Genomic DNA, 18,850 nt, shown 5'->3' with positions numbered 1-18,850 from the left:
ATTTCATTTAACAGCTCAAATCACTTTTGGTACACTGATTACTTCCTCCATCTGAAACACTCCATCTTTAGGAAGGCCCCTTTCCTAGAACTCCTCCTATTTCTCTGACAGCTTCTCATGAGCATTCTTTGTGGTCTCTCTCCTCTTTCTCTACACATCCCTAAATATGGTACCCCTGAGAGGCTGGTCAAGGACCCTACTCTTTTCATACTGTTAACCTAATTACACAACAGCCATTAGATGAGGTGGCTCTAATGTCCTTGCCCAAATTCTGTGTAAATGACTCAAGGTTATGAAATCTAAACGCTAAGGACAACCAATCATAAACAGCCAACTGGGCTTTAAGGTATAGCCAATCAAATAGTTTCCTTTCTTTGTCTCCACACCTTCTCTACATAAATCTTTCCCTTGGCTCCTCTCTGGGCTCCAAACTTCTGCTTTTACTCTGCCCAATTTCGATAGATTTTTGCTCAATAAACTCTTAAAATTCTTAATATGCCTGTTATCTGTTAGTAAGTCTCTGTCTCATTCCCTTCAGTCCTACCTATATGCTAATCAATATTTCAGTTTAGATCATCCCCTTGATCCATACATCAAAGTACTTTTCCATCTCTTAGGCATTCTGTCTCCAAATCTGTTTCTGTTGTGTTCTCCATCTCAGTGAAGGAGTTTACTATCCATCTTCCCAAACCACAAATCTGAAATCATCCTGTCTCTTCCCATTGTTTCACTCTTCATATTCAGTCAGCTACCAAGTCCAGGCCATTTTACTTGCTGCAGTAGCTCTCAAATCATTCCACTGACATCCAGGACATCATTATGTCACAACTTCTTAAGAGTTCCTCCAGTTTCCAGTGGTGTCTATTTTAATCCATTCTCCACATAAAGCCAGAATGATTCTTGGAAACTGTAAGTTATATCACACCACTCCTATGCTTAAAATGTTTCAGAGTTTTTGTTGCTTTTAGGATTAATGCTCTAAAAACTCCCTAGCATTTTTCTAGGTTTCAATCCTGCACTCCCCTCTTGCAAGCAATCTGCAGCCATTCTGAACTTCCTTGAATTCCTAGAGTGCATGCTTGTGGCCTCTTAAGCTGTTGCTGTACCTTCTCCTCCTTTTCCTAACCAACTCTGCCCTCAACCCCCTTAAACCTCAACTTTATCACTTCTAGGAAACTACCTGACACCCCTACAGTTTGAAATTCTCTTTAGGTGTTCCCAAGGCATCCTGTACTTATCCAGTAATTAACACTATTGTCTTGTAATTGCTCGTTCCCTAGACTAAAGCTCAGGTAGATTGTAAAACCCTGGAGGGCAGAAATCACGTGCTCTTCCCATTTCAAGGGCCTAAAAGGAGCGGCTGACACACAAAATAGCAGTTCAATTAATATTTGTTGAATAACAATTCACCTTTTTGTAATGAGAGCGGCCAGAAAAAATACCCGAAAGAGGGGACTTAAATGAGACAGAGTAAAAAAATCTGTAATTAACAAGTGAGATGGATACAGAGTACCTAGGTTTTTCCACACACTCGGCGTGGGGGACTAGGCCCACCGCCTTGGCGGAGAGCACCGCGACTACGGGCTCCCGAGGACAGCCACAGGGACCGCGCAACCCCAGGCGAGGAAGGACAATAGCCTGGAATTCGGCTTCGTGTTTCCGGTGGGGCAGGCTCGCGCTCGGCCGGTGAGGCCCGGGGGTGGGGGCTCCGAGCCCGGCCCACGGCGAGAAAGGCGCGGCCCGCCGGGCTCCCGCTGCCGCCACCACCGCCGCCACCTCCTCCGACGCCGTCGCTCCGCCCCGCCCCGGAAGTGACTTGAGGCCCGTCCGGAACCTGCGGGCCCGGCTGCTGCAGCGTCACCAGCCGAGCCGGTGCGGGGCGGGCAGAGCGGCCGCTGCCGCCGCCAACGAACTGGGATCGCGCGGGGACCAGCAGCGCGCCGGCCAGCGCAGGGGGCCCAGCGGTCGGGCCGAGGGCTACGGGCTGCCGACGGCCGCGGGGCGACGACGACGCGGAGGAGGCGGAGCCCGGAGAGGGGTGGGGGCCGGGGAGGGTTAGGGTGGGAGGGGGTGGGGGGGGTGTCCCTAGGCTCATGGAGCCGGCCGAGCGGGCGGGCGGCGGGGATCCCCCGGAGCCCGGCGGGCGTCCCGGCCCGGACTCGCGGGGCTTCGTCCCGCAGAAGGAGATCGTCTACAACAAGCTGCTGCCCTATGCCGAGCGGCTGGACGCCGAGTCCGACTTGCAGCTGGCCCAGATCAAAAGCAACCTGGGCAGGGCCGTGCAGCTCCAAGAGCTGTGGCCCGGGGGCCTCTTCTGGACCAGGAAACTCTCCACGTAAGTGTGTTCGGGTCTGCAGGGTGGGTGCGTGGGCAAAGGGGGGCAAAGGCTCAGTGGGAAAGCGTCCGGGGCAAGGGCAGCGGCGGCTCTTTGTCCACACCGGACCGCTGGACACAGCTCTGCCCCGACTCGACCCTCCGGTGGTCTCCGAGCAGTAGTCGGAGAATCGCTACAGGAAGCCTGGGAAGCACTCAAGTCCGCTCCCTGCCACTTTTCAGCGGGACCTCCTCTGTCCTCACCAGCCTTGTACGTCCTCCCTAGCTGCTTCTCCCCAAGGGTTTAGGTTGTTGTCTTGCGACCTACGGCATCTTGGGGAGCCGGAGGGCACCAGGCCCTCAGGGAGAGATGAAGGATCCCCCAAGGGTCCTGAACCTTTGCGCATAGGGGATATGGGAGGAGAGGATTCGTCTATGGGGGAGTAACTCGACTTTTCCTGGTGCTTCCTCCGGTTCTTCCTCTACGGTCTCCGCCTCTTTATAGCCCTCAATTCAGGTCTCGTAACTTTCTGAATGGGAAGGAGGCCGTAGGGAACTTGTAGGTTCTGCTTTTTTGGGCCTGCTCAGTCTTTGTGGGTTTGATTGAATAGATTGGTTCAAAATCAGCTCTTAGCGCTTTCTTGAGCTGTATACTAGACAGTTAATGTTGAGAATGTTGAGTCTTAGAACATCGGGAAAGTGTATGTTTCTCCAGTTGTGACATTTCCTTTGGAAATGTGCGACCCTAAGGAAAATAGAAGAGAGCTGTCATATTGTCCAGGGCGTTATTAGTACAGGGCTTGCGTTAATTTTTGAGTCGCTCAGATGAATATAGATGACCTAAAAATCAGTTTCAGGAGTTATGTTATTGTTTGATTACTGTTTCTTTTCTTTTTTTTTTTTTTTTTTTTTTTTTTTTGCACAAACTCTCCTTAAACTATAGTACCACTGAAATTGGGGGGGGGGCAGCAAATAAAAATACGGTCTGAGGGGGAAAGGTTAGGCACTTTATTTGCAAGATGGGTATCTTCGTTGTGAGAGAAGAATTTTTTAAGAAAGTTGTGCTGTATCTTGTTTGGTTAACTGTACACAAAATCTGGTAACATTGTATGTTCATGAATGTGGGTATGGATGGATAAACACACAAGACATAAGTCACTTATCCACTGTTTACCCAAATCTGCTGAGTGAACTGGGTGATGACTCAGGGTTTTGTAATGCAATAGTCTTGTCTACATTTCCTCACAGGATGATTCTTATCTGCCAATTATTAGGGAGCCTCTGACAAATTTCTCATCTCCACTTGGCGCAGTGGTGGTGGGAATAATTACCTTTTTAATTAAAAAGCAAAACTTAAACACTTAATTTTTCCCTTTTCAAAGAGTGACCATAAAATGTCAAGGTTAACAGCTCTCCTCTTGAAGAGAGTGTAAAGAAGTTTGTGTATTTAGGATTCTTAGGAGACTCTGGGAAAAAAGAAATGCAACAGGGAAAAGAACCATTTCTGGTCAAAACAGCAATGTTCTATGTTTTATAACTGATTGAAATCAAATGATTTTTCATGTGAGCTTCTATGTGTTTGTCTTACTCAGGCACAGTAAAAATACTTTGTCGGTTCCAGTAATTCCCCATTTTAATCATTCTTATTAGATTTGCCAGAGAATAACCATTTTGGGGGACACAGCTTCTTTTAGATGCACAATATATACCAATGTGTGAATGCTTACCTGGTTTGGATTTCTGAATCTAGAATCTTCACAGGCATAGTTAAGCATTGTTTTCTGACATACTTATTACTAAGCTTGGCAAATTAGCACCTAGAGTTTGATTATTTTTGGCTTATTATGTGTATGTAGCTTTTATCTGGAAATGGCTAAAAATACAGTGGAGACAGTCCTTGGTGTTGAGGGCAAGATTGCAGTTGATGAAGCTTACTAGCCTATGAAACTCAAACCATTTATGTCGAAGTAACTAGCAAGAAATGCTGTGAGGATTTTATTTTGGAACAAACTGATTCTAAGGATTGCAGTATGAGACATTCTGAACTTGGTGGGACATGTTGTGATCTTGGGTGTATTTTTTTCTCCTAAGTCATGTTAAGGTGACCTGTTTATAGTTGCACTTGTTGTTTTTTAATAAGCCTTGTGTTGCACAAGTTTACATCTAAATGATGCCAAAACATGTGATGATAGCTGGCAATTAGCTGAGCAGTGATCATATTTAGTACTTTGTAGAAGAATGGAAAGTAGTAATGAAAACAAAATCTAACTTCTACCAGTAGTAGCTCTGTGACGGTGGGAAAGTGACTTTAATTCATGTATATTAGCATTCTTGTGAAAAATGAAGGGGTTGGACTAAATAATTCCTGGGAGACAGCCCTGGTGTGGTATTTTATGATTTTATTTTTTATCCTGTAGAGCCTCAAATAAGCCAATGTGTATCTTTCTGCAAGGACTGTTTGAGCAGCTTGTAAAGCACTGGGAATAGTTGCATAGATCAAGCACATTCCTAAAGAAGACCAGAGTGTAAATGCTGTTCAGAGGCACTGGGACTGGATCCCGGACCAGAAGTATACACCCCTAATCAGGGCATCACAGGTCTGTGTGGGATAGAGTTCTGGTTTGGGGATATTCAGGCTCCCTTTTTTTTTTTTTTTTTTTACTTTTTACCTCACCTTAGTACTTATTGTCATTCTGTTTCCATCCATTTCAAGACTTGTGGGTCTATGTAGTATCACTGTGAGAAAGGTTATTTCTGTGTATTTTAAAAATTGGCCTGTGATAAAATACAAGCTCTCTTGCATGAACAAGTTAAAGTATTAGAACTGCCTGTTAAAGAGACATTGTGTGACATAATATCACAGGGACAGTTTTTAAGAAGCAAGAAAACAAATTGGAGAAGAGAGGCTCAAACCTAATAATGGTCACAGGAAAGACTGTTCCTGGACACTAAGTGAAAGGTATTGGTGGATAACTGGTATGGCCCATGATGGAGTTGAATAAAGGTAATCTTGAAACTTGCTTTTTCTTCCTTTGTCCTTTGGACCTTTCACGTGAGGCGGTGGAGGTCTAGTTTGAAGATGTCAGTTTCTCTTTACCTGGCCTTGCCATGAACATTATCATTTTGGTCTTTCTTAACCTCTCTGAAGCTTTAGAGTTCTCTTGGAAAGTGTGATAGACTCTTAGTGGTTTTTCAAACTTAAAACTTAGCCACGGACTGTTGTATAAAAGCAGAATCAGAAACACAATGTTGGGGTCTTTGGGAAGAATGCAGTTGCAATGATTTTTTTTCGTTTTAACACTTCACTGACCATAGAAGCCCCTGAAGCCTGCTCAGGGATCCAAAAATCACTGAGTTAGTGCTAAAGGGCCTTTCTAGCTCTGTGTTCCTTTAAGTTGGTCTAGAGGAAGGAAAACAAGTGAATGGGCTATTATTTCCTATAAGTTTACCTGTAATTACATTATGGATATAATTCTTTAGTGTTTGCTTTTTTCAATCAGAATTTTGATTCTCGTGAAGGATGTGGGCTTACTGTATTATGAAGGACATTTAAATGTTTTTACGAAGATGTTTTATTTTTAATTTTTTTTTAACGATTATTTATTATTGAGAGAGAGAGACAGACACAGCATGAGCAGGGGATGGGCAGAGAGAGGATGAGATACAGAATCCAAAGCAGGCTCCAGGCTCTGAGCTGTCAGCACAGAGCCCGACGTGGGGCTCGAATTCACGAACCCTGAGATCATGACCTGAGCCAAAGTCAGATGCTTAATCAACTGAGCCACCCAGGCGCCCCCCCACCACATTTAAATGTGGGTTTTTTTGTTGTTAGAGTGAAATGTTAACTTCTGTGCTGTTTTATTATTATGATATGACTATTATATTGATAAATCATTTCATTTGCTAATTAAACTGTAACTTCCTTGTTTAATTATGTAGGCTTCTAAAATAGGAATTGGATTATCCCAGTTGAAACCACATAATGTATTTAATTAGATTATATAACCACCGGAAACCTAAGTTTAGTCAAGATAAGAATTATCAAATACACTGAACTCCTTTTATGGAAAGTAATAATCTGACCACAAGAGCACCCAAATTTGTATCATCTCTTTGTTAAGGGAGAAAGTGGAAAATGCTAACTGCTGAATCTCAGTTATCTATTAACACAATGAACTTATTTAGGATAGCTAATGTTTGTGTGTTGAAATTGTAAAGTACACAATAAATAGAAGTGCCTGTTTTTAGTAAAAAATCTTAAAGTCTTGATACATTACCACATTCATCAGTGAAAACCAGTTGGGAAAGTAGTAGAAAAGGTTTGCCATTGTTACTATGTGACAACACTCCGAACAAGAACCAAAGTTTCTTTGTAAAGTTGATTTAAAAGTTGATTTTCCATAGAAAGACAAAGTAAATGAATGAAGTGATTTTGGGAATATGAATTTTTCTGACAAAGTTGTGTAACAGTGCAATAAACTATCCTTTTTTTTTTAATGAACAAACTTTTTTAGAGCAGTTTTAGGTTCAAAGCAAAATTGAGCACAAAGTTCATATATATATGAAGCCCTTCCCATTTTTCAAATACCTCTTTAGTTGCTTGCTTGCTTGCTTGCTTGCTTGCTTGCTTTCTTTCTTTCTTCTTTCTTTCTTTCTTTCTTTCTTTCTTTCTTTCTTTCTTTCTTTCTTTCTAAGTAGGCTCCATGCCCAATGTTGGGTCTGAGCTCATGACCCTGAGATTAAGAGGCACATCCTCTACTGACTGAGCCAATCAGGTGCCCCTCAAGGACCTCTCTTACTCATTCTTTTAAAACACTTCGTCAGTTTTTTCTCCTCTAGTTAACAGGATGTTATTGCCAGAATCTCATTTGTCAATAAATGTGATTTGAATAGTTCTCTAACCCATCTTCCAGTTATCAACTCATGGCCAATCATGTTCCTTCCATGCCCACTCACCCCCATTATTTTTGAACATATTACTTCATTCATAAGTGCTTGCAGGATGTATCTCTAAGGGAAAAGGGGTTAAACCAAAAAAGTCAATACCGATGCCATTATCTAAGCTAAAAACATGAATGATGATCCATTATCACTTTGGTCAACCTCATGAAGTTCTACTTTGCAAAATTTGTGATTTTACTTGTGAGTTTCCATTTGGATTGTTTTGTCTAAGGCTTATTGCAAATAGACCCCATGGACAGAAATTTAAAATACAGCTTATTAATGAACATTTGTGTATTATGACATCTTAACTTCTAAGGCATAGAATCAACCCTGGAGCAACAAGGACTCCCTTGAATTATCTCCCTTTTAAAAACAAAGACACTGAGGTTCTTATTAGCTAATACATAGTTTGATGTAAAGTAGTAGAAGCAGGAATCTTTGAACAAGTTATTTTCCTGAGTGCTCTTTGTGGGCCAGGCACTGTTTTTGGCACTTGGGATATGTTAGTGAGTGAAAGATTTCTGCCCTCTTGGGAAGTTCCAGTGTGCTCTTTTTCTTAGCACACATTTTTGTTCGTTAAGGACAGCCTAGGCAAGGTGTAGCTCCGTCAACAAATTTGGGGGAAGAAAATAGGAATTCTATGTGCATTACTTAAAAAAAAATCTTATGTTTTAATGCCCTAAATGGAGGTACTGAGAAGCGCAGTTAGGAAAAAAAAAAAAAAAATCTAGTAAAACAGAACCATTCATTGTTCTTCAGAAATCTGAATGTATCATTTAAAAATAATTTTCCCAGGGCCCCCTTGGTGGCTCAATCGGTTGAGCAGCTGACTTTGGCTCAGGTTGTGAACTCAGGTTTCGGGAGTTCCAGCCCCACGTCAGGCTCCTCAGAGCCTGGAGCCTGCTTCGAATTCTTTGTCTCCCTCTCCTTCTCCCTCTGCCCCTCCCCTGCTCACACTCTGTCTCTGTCTCTGTCTCTCTCTCAAAAATAAATGAAGATTAAAAAAAATTTTTTTTAAACAATTTTCCTAAGTCGTCTCGCTGCAGTGTTATAAAATTGTCTTAGAAAGACATGTTCTTAAGTGAAATGGAGGCGACTTGTTTGTTTTTAAGGGGTGCTTATTTATTTAGTGGTAAATAAGGGCACAACCTCCAAACCAGTTTTCTCATTGTGGAACCTGGGAGTTAATTTTTCTGTTAAATGAGGCTCATTTGTAGTGAATCTTCCTCTCACTGTACATCTTTTTTGTACAAAATCCAAATCTGTGTTTCTCTCTAACCTTTGTAGAAAATTAGATCAAAATCTCATACAGTATGAATGGCAAGCTGAGAACATGGTAATAAAAGCAACAGCAAGCAAACAACAACAACAAAACCTTTATATTCATTGACACAGCCAGTGGAATGTTAAAAGCACATACTATAAATATTCATTCCCATTTGGAATCTTGAGGTTGGCTACTTCCATATTCGGCCTACACTCAGCATTTCTTCCCTTTTAGCACACTCCCTCTTGATCCCTTGTTCATGCTTTTGTAGTCTGTGTGCATATTTTCCCTCTACTGTGAGCTTTCTGGAGGTCAATGTCCTCCATGCTTAACACCTTTCCTCCACTCCCAGCATTTAGTACTGCAGTGTATACATTCATAGGTACTCAATAATATTATAATTTACTTTTTTATTCTTTGTAAACTAAAGCATTATGAAATTCTACGAAACTTTTTACAGTCAAATGGAGAAAACAAACCTGGGATGAGGTCTATTTTAATACTCTATTCAAAAGAAAGTAGTATATATTTAATAAAAGAAGTGGAGGAAAGGAGCATTTTGGTTAAATAAAAGAATGGTGTGTTTCATAATCCAAAGTGGGGGTCGGGGAGAATAGGTTTCATCGGTGAGTTTGAGACTTTCATTTAAAAATAAATCTAGGGGCGCCTGGGTGGCGCAGTCGGTTAAGCGTCCGACTTCAGCCAGGTCACGATCTCGCGGTCCGTGAGTTCGAGCCCCGCGTCGGGCTCTGGGCTGATGGCTCGGAGCCTGGAGCCTGTTTCCGATTCTGTGACTCCCTCTCTCTGCCCCTCCCTCGTTCATGCTCTGTCTCTCTCTGTCCCAAAAATAAATAAACGTTGAAAAAAAAAATAAAATAAAAATAAAAATAAAAATAAATCTAGGGGCGCCTGGGTGGCTCAGTCAGTTGAGTGTCCAACTTCGGCTCAGGTCATGATCTAATGGTTTGTGGGTTTGAGCCCCATGTTAGGCTCTGCACTGACAGCTCAGAGCCTGGAGCCTGCTCTGGATTCTGTGTCTCCCTCTCTTTTTCTGTCCCATCCTCTGCTTGTGCATACTCTTTCTCTCAAAAGTAAACATTAGGAAAAATAATAATAAAAATAAAAATAAATCTATAATAATTTTTATGCCTGAATATTTAGTATTAAGGGGCACCTGGCTGGCTCAGCCAGTAAAGCATGAGACTCTTGAGCTTGGGATTGTGAGTTTGAACCCTGCGTTGGGTGTGGAGATTACTTAAAAAAATAAAATATTGGGGTACCTGGGTGGCTCAGTTGGTTAAGCACCCAATTTCAGCTCAGGCCATGTTCTCATGGTTCGCAGGTTTGAGCCCCACCTCAGGCTCTCTGCTGTCAGCGCAGAGCCAGCTTTGGATCCTCTGTCTCCCCTCTCTCTCTGCCCCTCTCCGCTGATGCACACATGCATGCATTTTCTCAAAAATTACATTAAAAAATAGAATCTTAAAAAATATAGGGGCGCCTGGGTGGCACAGTCGGTTAAGCGTCCGACTTCAGCCAGGTCACGATCTCGCGGTCCGTGAGTTCGAGCCCCGCGTCGGGCTCTGGGCTGATGGCTCAGAGCCTGGAGCCTGTTTCCGATTCTGTGTCTCCCTCTCTCTCTGCCCCTCCCCTGTTCATGCTCTGTCTCTCTCTGTTCCAAAAATAAATAAACGTTGAAAAAAAAAATTAAAAAAAAATACATTTAGTATAAAATAATTTAGGGTACAGTAATACAGTTTTTTGATAGGTGAACCATAGTTTTGGGTAATGGTAATCACCTTTTAGGCTGGTGTGACTTTTTTTCAGAATACATAGACCCTAACTGGGTACCTGGGTGGCTCAGTTGGTTAAGTTTCCAACTCTTGGTTTTAGCTGAGGTCATGATCTCACAGTTTGTGAAATTGAGTCTCATGTCAGACTTTGCACTGACAGTGTGGAGCCTGCCTGGGATTCATTCTCTCTCTCTCTCTCTCTCTCTCTCTCTCTCTCTCCCTCCCTGTCCCTCTGTCCCTCCTCTGCTCATGCTCGCCCTCTCTCTTTCAAAATAAATAAATACACATTTAAAAAAATATATAGAACCTAAACTTTAGAGTTTAAAAATATAGTGAAGGGGCCCCTGGCTGGCTCAGTTGGAAGAGCATGCTACTCCTGATCTCAGGGTTGTAAGTTCAAGCCCTACATTAGGGGTAGAGATTACTAAAAATAAATAAATAAAAACTTAAAAAAAAAATTTGAAATATACTAAAGACCTTTTCCCTTACCAAGAAAAAACTAACACCATTGCAGCTATGAAATGGGTTTGAGAATAGTATTGTAGTTCAAATAAGGCAGAAATTACTTAAGAATTATTAAAAAATGGTTTAGAGGCACCTGGGTGGCTCAGTCGGTTACATGTCCGACTTTGGCTCAGGTCATGATCTCACAGTCCGTGAGTTTGAGCCCCATGTTGGGCTCTGTGCTGACAGCTCAGAGCCTGGAGCCTGCTTTGAATTCTGTGTCTCCCTGTCTCTCTGCCCCTCCTCCGCTCATGTGCACACACGCGCCCTCTCTCTCTCTCAGAAAAAAAAATAAACATTAAAAAAAATTTATTAAAAAATGGTTTATAATCTCCTAATGGTAGACACTCTAAATGGAATGTTTACTAAAACATTTTGGGGCTTTTCAGCATAGATATTTCATCTCGTTTTCTGACAAATTTCTTTAAAAAAATTTTTTTTTAATTTGTTTTTTTTAACGTTTATTTATTTTTGAGACAGAGAGAGATAGAGCATGAATGGAGGAGGGTCAGAGAGAGAAGGAGACACAGAATATGAAACAGGCTCCAGGCTCTGAGCTGTCAGCACAGAGCCCGACGCGGGGCTCAAACCCACGAACTGCGAGATCATGAGCTGAGCTGAAGTCGGACGCTTAGCCGACTGAGCCACCCAGGTGCCCCTAAAAAAATTTTTTTTAATGTTTATTGATTTCTGAGAGGGAGACAGAGCACGAACATGGTATGGGGCAGAGAGAGAGAGAGTGTCACAGAATCTGAAGCAGGCTCCAGGTTCTGAGCTGTCAGCATAGAGCTCCATGTGGGGCTTGAACCCACAAAGCGTGAGATAATGACCTGAGCTGAAGTCGGCCACCCAGTTGACTGAGCCACCCAGATGCCCCTGACAAATTTTTTTTTAAGCCAAGAATAGAGTAGAAGTTTTTAGAGTAAGAAATTTTATGAACGCAAGCTTTTGCAGTTGAGTGTTTATATTTTAGGCTGATTCCTAAAGAGTGTTTTTTATGTTTTTAATTTTTTTAGAGAGAGAGCGTGCACAAGTGGGGGAGAGGGTCTGAGGGGGGGGAGAGAGAATCTTAGTTTCACGCTCAGCTTGAAGCCCGATGTGGGGTGTGATCCCACGACCCTGGGATCTTGACCTGAGCTGAAATCAGGAGTCGGTTGCTCAGTTAACTCAGCCACCCAGGCACCCCAGATTCCTGAAGAGTTTAGTCAGAAAGTTTCTCTTTTGAGGGAAAATGGGTTACTTCCAGAGATACCAATAAGTAAGATATTGTCAAATTTCTGTCAACATGTGTCAAGCAGAGGTCCCTATTTTGTGTATGGCAGGAAAAAAGTTATTTAACAAATTCAGGAATGATTTAAAATGTGATAGTTCTTTTTAAATTATAATTACATAAACAAATATCTTAAAAGGTTTTCACTTTGTGGACTTTTTTTTAGTTTGTATGGTATCACAATTTTTTAAATCTACATTTTGATTTATTAATGCTTATAGAGAATTTTTCACTTGTGGGTTATAACCATAGAATTGTGAAATCAATTTAGGTCTTACCAGTTTTTTGTTTTTTTGTTGTTGTTTTGGGCCGTTTTGTTTCTTTTCTAGTGAACTGCTTTAGAATTATTAGTGTAAATTTAGAGGAATAAAGATGAATGTTCATGACCTTAATTTGTTATATATATGTTTACGTGTATATCATGGATTATAGGTGATGGCAGGTTGTGGCCCCCAAAATATGAAAGCTATTAATTTTACAGGTTTCTTTCTGTGATTCAGGTCGTATCATCAACAACTACGCCTTGAGCTATAAAGGTATAAGGGAAGAAATGGAAAGTTACAACAGTTCAAAAATTAAACTGAGGGATCTTACAAGAGAGCATTAATTAATAGATTGTTGAATGAGAGGTACAGATACTACCTATCATATATTGAGGCCTCAGAACGTGCCAGCACTATGCTAATAACTTTACATTCATTTTTTCATTTAATTTTCACAAACAACCCTATGAATTGTAGGTATGTTTGTTACCCCAGTTTTACCTTTGAAGAAATGAGGCTTAGTGAGGTAATATATTGGCTGGTTTGCCTGAAGACCACAGGGCTCTTGCTCTTAACCCTGTGTTCTAGAGGAAAGAAACCCCCAGGCTGTATACCTGGGAAAGGGGAAGTGCACCTGAACATTGAGGTGGGATTTGGTTAGATAAGGAGGAATTCTGAAAAAGCTTTTTAATGTGGGGGAACAGAGATAGGAGCAAATTAACCATATGACTGGTAAAGTCTATATTCAGAGCATCGTATTGAAATAATCAGTTATCTGTCTCCTTCTAGGCTGTATGCTCCAAGACCATTTGTTACTTTAATGTTTCCATTCCCTGTTGCCATGTCTGGCTCTTAAATGTTCAATAAAGTCTTTCAACATATGAATGCTCCTTATCCATGCCTCCAGAGAGAAGCAACTGGGAAAAGAATAGAGGCATCATTATTAGGTATTAATAGTGGATGACTATATTATTCCAGAAGTTGTCAATTTTAATATATCATAAAGAATATAACTGCGAAATACAATCTGCTGAAACTTCAGTGACTATTGTTTAGCCTGGCGTATAGATGGGGATAAAGAGAAGTGTATACTTCAGCTTTTCTTGTCCATTTAAAACCTTCCATCCATCAGAAGTACTATACTTGGTAAAGATAATGGGCCTGTTTTTTAGTGTGTTTTGGAAACCTACTCAATGTTTCAAAGTCATTTTGCTTAATTAGGTAAAATATTTATTGTTTGAAGTGTATTTTTTCTTTTCAAAAATAGGTTAGCTCTAGTGAGCTGTTTTAGTTACATAAGCCAGTATATTTCTCAAGATATATTCATATCTTGAGTCAAAGAAATGTTTTTCAGAATGTCTGTCTTGTTTCATTCTTTGGTTAGAGTTGAAGGTTATATATGATATATGTATAGGAGCCAGAAATACAATAATGAATAAAGAAACATATGTAACTACTCTAAGAAGTAAAATGTGGAAAATAGGTTTGGTACAAGCTATTAAGGGACAGAGAACAGAGAGCATTTTGGGAATGAAGGAGCACTTCATGAAAAGAAGTCTTAAAGGATAGACAGGCTATCCTTTGAATATGAACAAATAATTATGTAGTAAACAAATATCCTAAGATGTATGTAGCCTCGTTAATTGAAACAGATTATATTAGTATTATGTTTTTAATGATTTAAATATATTTTAAGCCATACATTGTGCTCCAGTCAGTCTGCTAAGGTGCAGTGAGTGGTTCTCAAATGTAGAACAACTGGTACCTGGGTCCCCATTGTAGTTCAGTTAAGTCAGAATGACTTCCTTGTACATTAATCAATTACCTATCACCATAGCCTTGTGAGGAAATCCAGGTTTTACTAATACAGGAATTAAATGACTTGCCCTAGGGACAGACCTGGAGCAGTTTGAATTCTCTGCAAACTTGTAAAATCACGCTGCGCCTGCTGGCTTGGCTACTGTGTTGAAATCAGTAACTATTCTGTCTATTCAGAGTAGATAATAATGTTGGGAGTTGCAAAGCAATCTAGAGCATGGAAATGTAAGGTATTCTCTACTTTAGATAACACCTAATTTGCTTTTCTTCCTTATCAGCAGACACTTGGAATTGATATCCTTTATTGTTGTTTGTTTCTGATAGTGTATCCCTTTTCTTGATCCTCAGCTTGACCTCTCTGGAAGTGAAATGGGAGAATAAGGAACATTTCTCTTGGTTGTGTCTTTTTGCCACAGTATGCTGTTCTTGGCTCTGTTCCTCTCCCTAGAGCCATCTCCTGTGCCTCTTCCTGCCTCTTTCCCCAAATGCTCAGATTTTCTTGACCTTGGGTTGCTTATTTACAGTGATGACAGCTTTCTAATCTTTGAAGATTCACATCCGTGGTCATTTACATGTGATGAAACATTAGCTTAAAAAAAAAAAATCACAAAACTCTAATACTACTTCATTTATCCCCCCCTTCTGTATAGTTTTCCAGTATGTGTTTCCTCACATCTGATTGTGAGTTCATAGTGTAAAGGAACAAAGTATATGAATCATATTCTTGTCCTGTGTATGTCTTTTGCTCTAGAAATGCTTTTTGAATACATGGGTAGTTGAGTGAAAAGAGAAGGAGAGGTGGATTTCTGAGAAAACTCCTTATTTTTTCTGTTCACTCACTGTTCCTACCAATGAGAAGCTATATCTGCATTTTTAATATTATACGTAATGATGACAGACTTAGTCCTGGAATAAAGTCAGAGTAATAAATTCCTGATCCTCTAGTGTTCTCTGCAAATTTTGCCTTTTTTATTTTTTATTTTTTCAATTTGATGCTGTCTTAGGAACAGAAGATAGTAAAGTGGGGAGGGAGGTTGGGTTTTTTTGTATTATTTTGTTTTCTGGTTAGAGGGAAGAATGTTTCAGGTATTTCATTGGTCCTGGTTATTTTATTTGCTTTAAAATACTTGTCAGTTAGTCCTAGCTGTCGGGTATTAAGACATAGTTTAGAAAATTCTTATGTGTCACCATTTATTCAGATATTTTGCATTTTAGTACAGTTTTATAGTTTTAGAATGTACTTCTTGCACATTTCTTTTAGAGAAATTTCTAATGAATCTTTTTGTTGATATTATGAGAATGGAACAGTTTTCCTTCATTCATCATTATTTTTAATCTGGGTGCCATACAGGAAGGCTACTGATTTCAAAAGACATATTCTGTGGATTTTCTTATGTAGTGTAAGAGTAGTTTTTTGTTGCTAGTTTTGGATGTCTTGGGGAAAATCCTAGTATTGACAATATCCTCTTCTACTGTTCCTGAAACATTTGCCCCATTTGTGTTTCCTAGGTTACTTTTTTAATCTCTACATTCAGAATAATGCTAAATAATAATAGTAAGAATAGTGATTATTGCCCTGAATCTGTCTGGTTTTAAATGTTTTAGACTTTTAAAGGTGGTTTTTTGCAAAAAGAAAAAAAAAAGGTTTTTGCTTTTAAAGGAAGCGCCTCTTAGAGGGGGCAGCATGCCTCAAGTCTGATATTAACCTTTAAGACTGCGTGTTTTTAAGTAATTTGGTTTCAAACACTTTGCTAGTATTTTCTAATTTATATTTTATTATAATCAGACTATTTGGCCAGAATAATGTCCATATTAGAATTAAGTGAGTTTTTCTTTGTGGCCTAGTTTATGACCAGTTCTATAAGTGTTCCACAGAGAGGGAAAAGAGGGCACAGTTTCTGTAATCTCACAATTTTTATTTGTCTTTAAAAGTCAGCTTTATTAATTACATGATTTTAATTACATTCAAAGTCTGATTGAAATGTTAAAGACATCCAGTCATTGATTTTGTTACTGCTCTTCAGCACTTAAAGTTTTATTTTCCTCTTCAAGACTAGGTAGTAAGTGTATTGTATACTTTTTTCAGGAGATGCATAATCCCTGGTTTTCTTTTTGTGATGTTAGTAACCATCCTACATTCTTTAAAGAATGCAAAATGCTTATTAGCTGAATTTCTCAAAAGAACTTTTCCCCCTGAACTATTGTTTACCCTGCGGTGCAATTCCTATAGGAACCAGGATAAATGTGACATTGGTTCTCTTCATTTACCAGCTTTTAAGATAATGATTTTGTTCCCTAGCATTCTTCAAATGCTCTGAGTTTTCTTTTGTTTGTATTTATATTTTTAGTATCATTATATTTAAACATTCATGGTAGTTAATTATCCTGATTCATGCTCTCTGGTGTCATTTTTTGGCTATTGAGAACTGTACAATTTGACTTCTGTTCTCTTTTAGATAAGGCTTTAAGGGGCACCTGGGTTAGGCATCCGACTTCGCCTCAGGTCATGATTGCACCATTTGAGTTCCTGTCCCGCATCTATGCTGACAGCTCAGAGCCTGGAGCCTGCTTCTGATTCTTTGTCTCCCTCTCTCTCTGCCCCTCCCCAGCTCATACTTTGTCTCTCTCAAAAATAAACAAACATTAAAAAAAATTTTCAGTAGGACTTTAATATTAAGTCTTTGATAAGAGGGCTGTTTTTATTAAGAGAAATGTAGAAATGCAGAAATATTGATTGCCTGATTTTAAACATTGTATTTTATAACAGGAATTTGATATGAAATGTTTTGACATGTTAATTATAAAAATAATGCCTTTTTATTTTATAAAGTTTGAATAAACAAAGGTATATAGAAGAACATGAAAACCACTCAGTTGTACCACTCAGAGGTAACATGTTATAGTGTTTATCTTTTCATCTTAACGTATGATTATATGTTTTTATTTAGTTGTATTCATATGTATTTTGTATCCTGCTTTTTTTATATGACATTTCATTTCACATCCACTAAATTTAACAAACTGTTCTCTTATGTTGGATTTCCAGTTTTGGGGTTTTTTTTCCAGGAAGATTATTGCAGGTGTACATAGAAAAACTTTGGTATTTTGACTGTGATATTCTGGATTTTTACTTAGGATATATTGCTAGGATATATTGCTTAGGATAGATGTAGGATTTTTAAAAAGTCATCCATAAATACTTTTAAGTGTTCTAAATGAACATAGTTAAACTCTGGCCTTTAAATTTTAAAGTTAAAATTCCATTTTTTGCCTTTTGAGGAGGACTTCCTGAAATAAAGCATTTATTTAAGGTTAAATGTTATTGCTGAATGTCTCACGTGTTTTATAATTACAAATAGTCTTTTTTAAAAAAAATTTTTTAACGTTTATTTATTTTTGAGAGAGAGAGAAACAGAGCACAAGTGGGGGAGGGACAGAGAGAGAGGGAGACACAGAATCCAATGCAGGCTCCAGGCTCTGAGCTGTCAGCACAGAGCCTGATGCAGGGCTCACACTCATGAGCTGTGAGATCATGACCTGAGCTGATGTCGACCGCTTAACCAACTGAGCCACCCAGATGTCCCTATAATTACAAATAGTCTTAATGTTGCTCTGAAATGATGTTAATTTCACTTGATAGGTAGATGTAGTTAGAACATTAGAAACCCAGTGATTGCCTTGAAGAAAAATAACTAGTGAATGACAAAACTTGTATTGAAAATGAGTATTTTTAGCTTCTAGCAACCTCTGAATCTTAGTTCATTTCAATAATGTATAATTTTATATTTATACTATCTTCAGGATGTATAGTAGAAAAAAACTTTGATAGTATTGAACATCTTATTAATTACTCTTCCTGGTATGCTGCTGTCTTTCTTTACTCAAGATTAAAAATTAAAGCATTTGATTAATGCACTATAAGATTGTGAGGAGGAAGCAGTTAAAAAATGTGTTTGTGGGGTACCTCAGTAGCTTAGTCTGTTGAGCAGCTGACTCTTGATTTTGGCTTAGGTCACAATCCCAGGGTCCTGGGATTGAGCCCTGTGTCAGGCTCTGCACTGAGCATGGAGCCTGCTTAAGATTCTTTCCCTCCCCCACCCCTCTCCCCTGCTTACACATTCTCTCTAAAAAAAAAAAAAGAAAAAATTTGAAGTACTTTTGTATTATCTTTAACTGTCCCCCCCCCCCCCACTGTGAGAGGGTAGAACATAATGACTTGTCATCTGTATATTCTGGATAGTTTAAAAAATATTCTGTTCAAAAGATCAATCTTGACTGTTACCAAGGTTTTCAACTATTTTGAGACATCTAATAGTAATTTTTAGTTCTAAAATTTAATGTGAAAATTAATTGGAAAAAGAATAGACCATCTCTTAATATGGTCTAAAGTAGGATTTTTGAACATAAATACACAGAAAAACCAACTAAATTTCCTTTCCTTTTTTTTTTCTTTTTTTCTTACAGTTTTATTGCATTTCACACTCCTGTATATTTAATGGACTAGATTTAAGATGGAAGTCAGGAGTATGTATTTTAAACAATCTAATGTGTAAGAAAACTAAGTAATGTCAGGCAATTTTTTGGGGGTGGCTGTACCATTTTATACACCCACCAGTAACATATGAAAGGTCCGGTTGTTCCACATTCTCACCCAAACCAGATATTATTAGGCTTTTTAATT

At 39.4% G+C, this 18,850-nt stretch overlaps 1 protein-coding gene across 2 annotated transcripts in view; it reads left to right on the top strand.

The window, feature by feature from the left end:
* The first annotated feature begins 2,063 nt into the window (after positions 1 to 2,063).
* The window catches only part of PSME4 (proteasome activator subunit 4), a 100,198-nt gene continuing 83,411 nt past the window's right edge, over positions 2,064 to 18,850 (top strand). Inside the window, exon 1 of one of the 2 annotated variants that reach the window (XM_043603382.1) lies at positions 2,064 to 2,335. In XM_043603382.1, the coding sequence (XP_043459317.1) occupies positions 2,094 to 2,335 (242 nt within the window). In that variant the 5' untranslated portion in view covers positions 2,064 to 2,093. The remainder of the gene's footprint in view (positions 2,336 to 18,850) is intronic. The other variant, XM_043603381.1, reaches the window with a different exon arrangement.

This window comes from Prionailurus bengalensis, chromosome A3 (genome assembly GCF_016509475.1).
Source record: "Prionailurus bengalensis isolate Pbe53 chromosome A3, Fcat_Pben_1.1_paternal_pri, whole genome shotgun sequence".
Taxonomy (NCBI): domain Eukaryota; kingdom Metazoa; phylum Chordata; class Mammalia; order Carnivora; family Felidae; genus Prionailurus; species Prionailurus bengalensis.
Note: the sequence above shows the minus strand (reverse complement) of the source record. Positions and strands in the feature narration are given on the sequence as shown.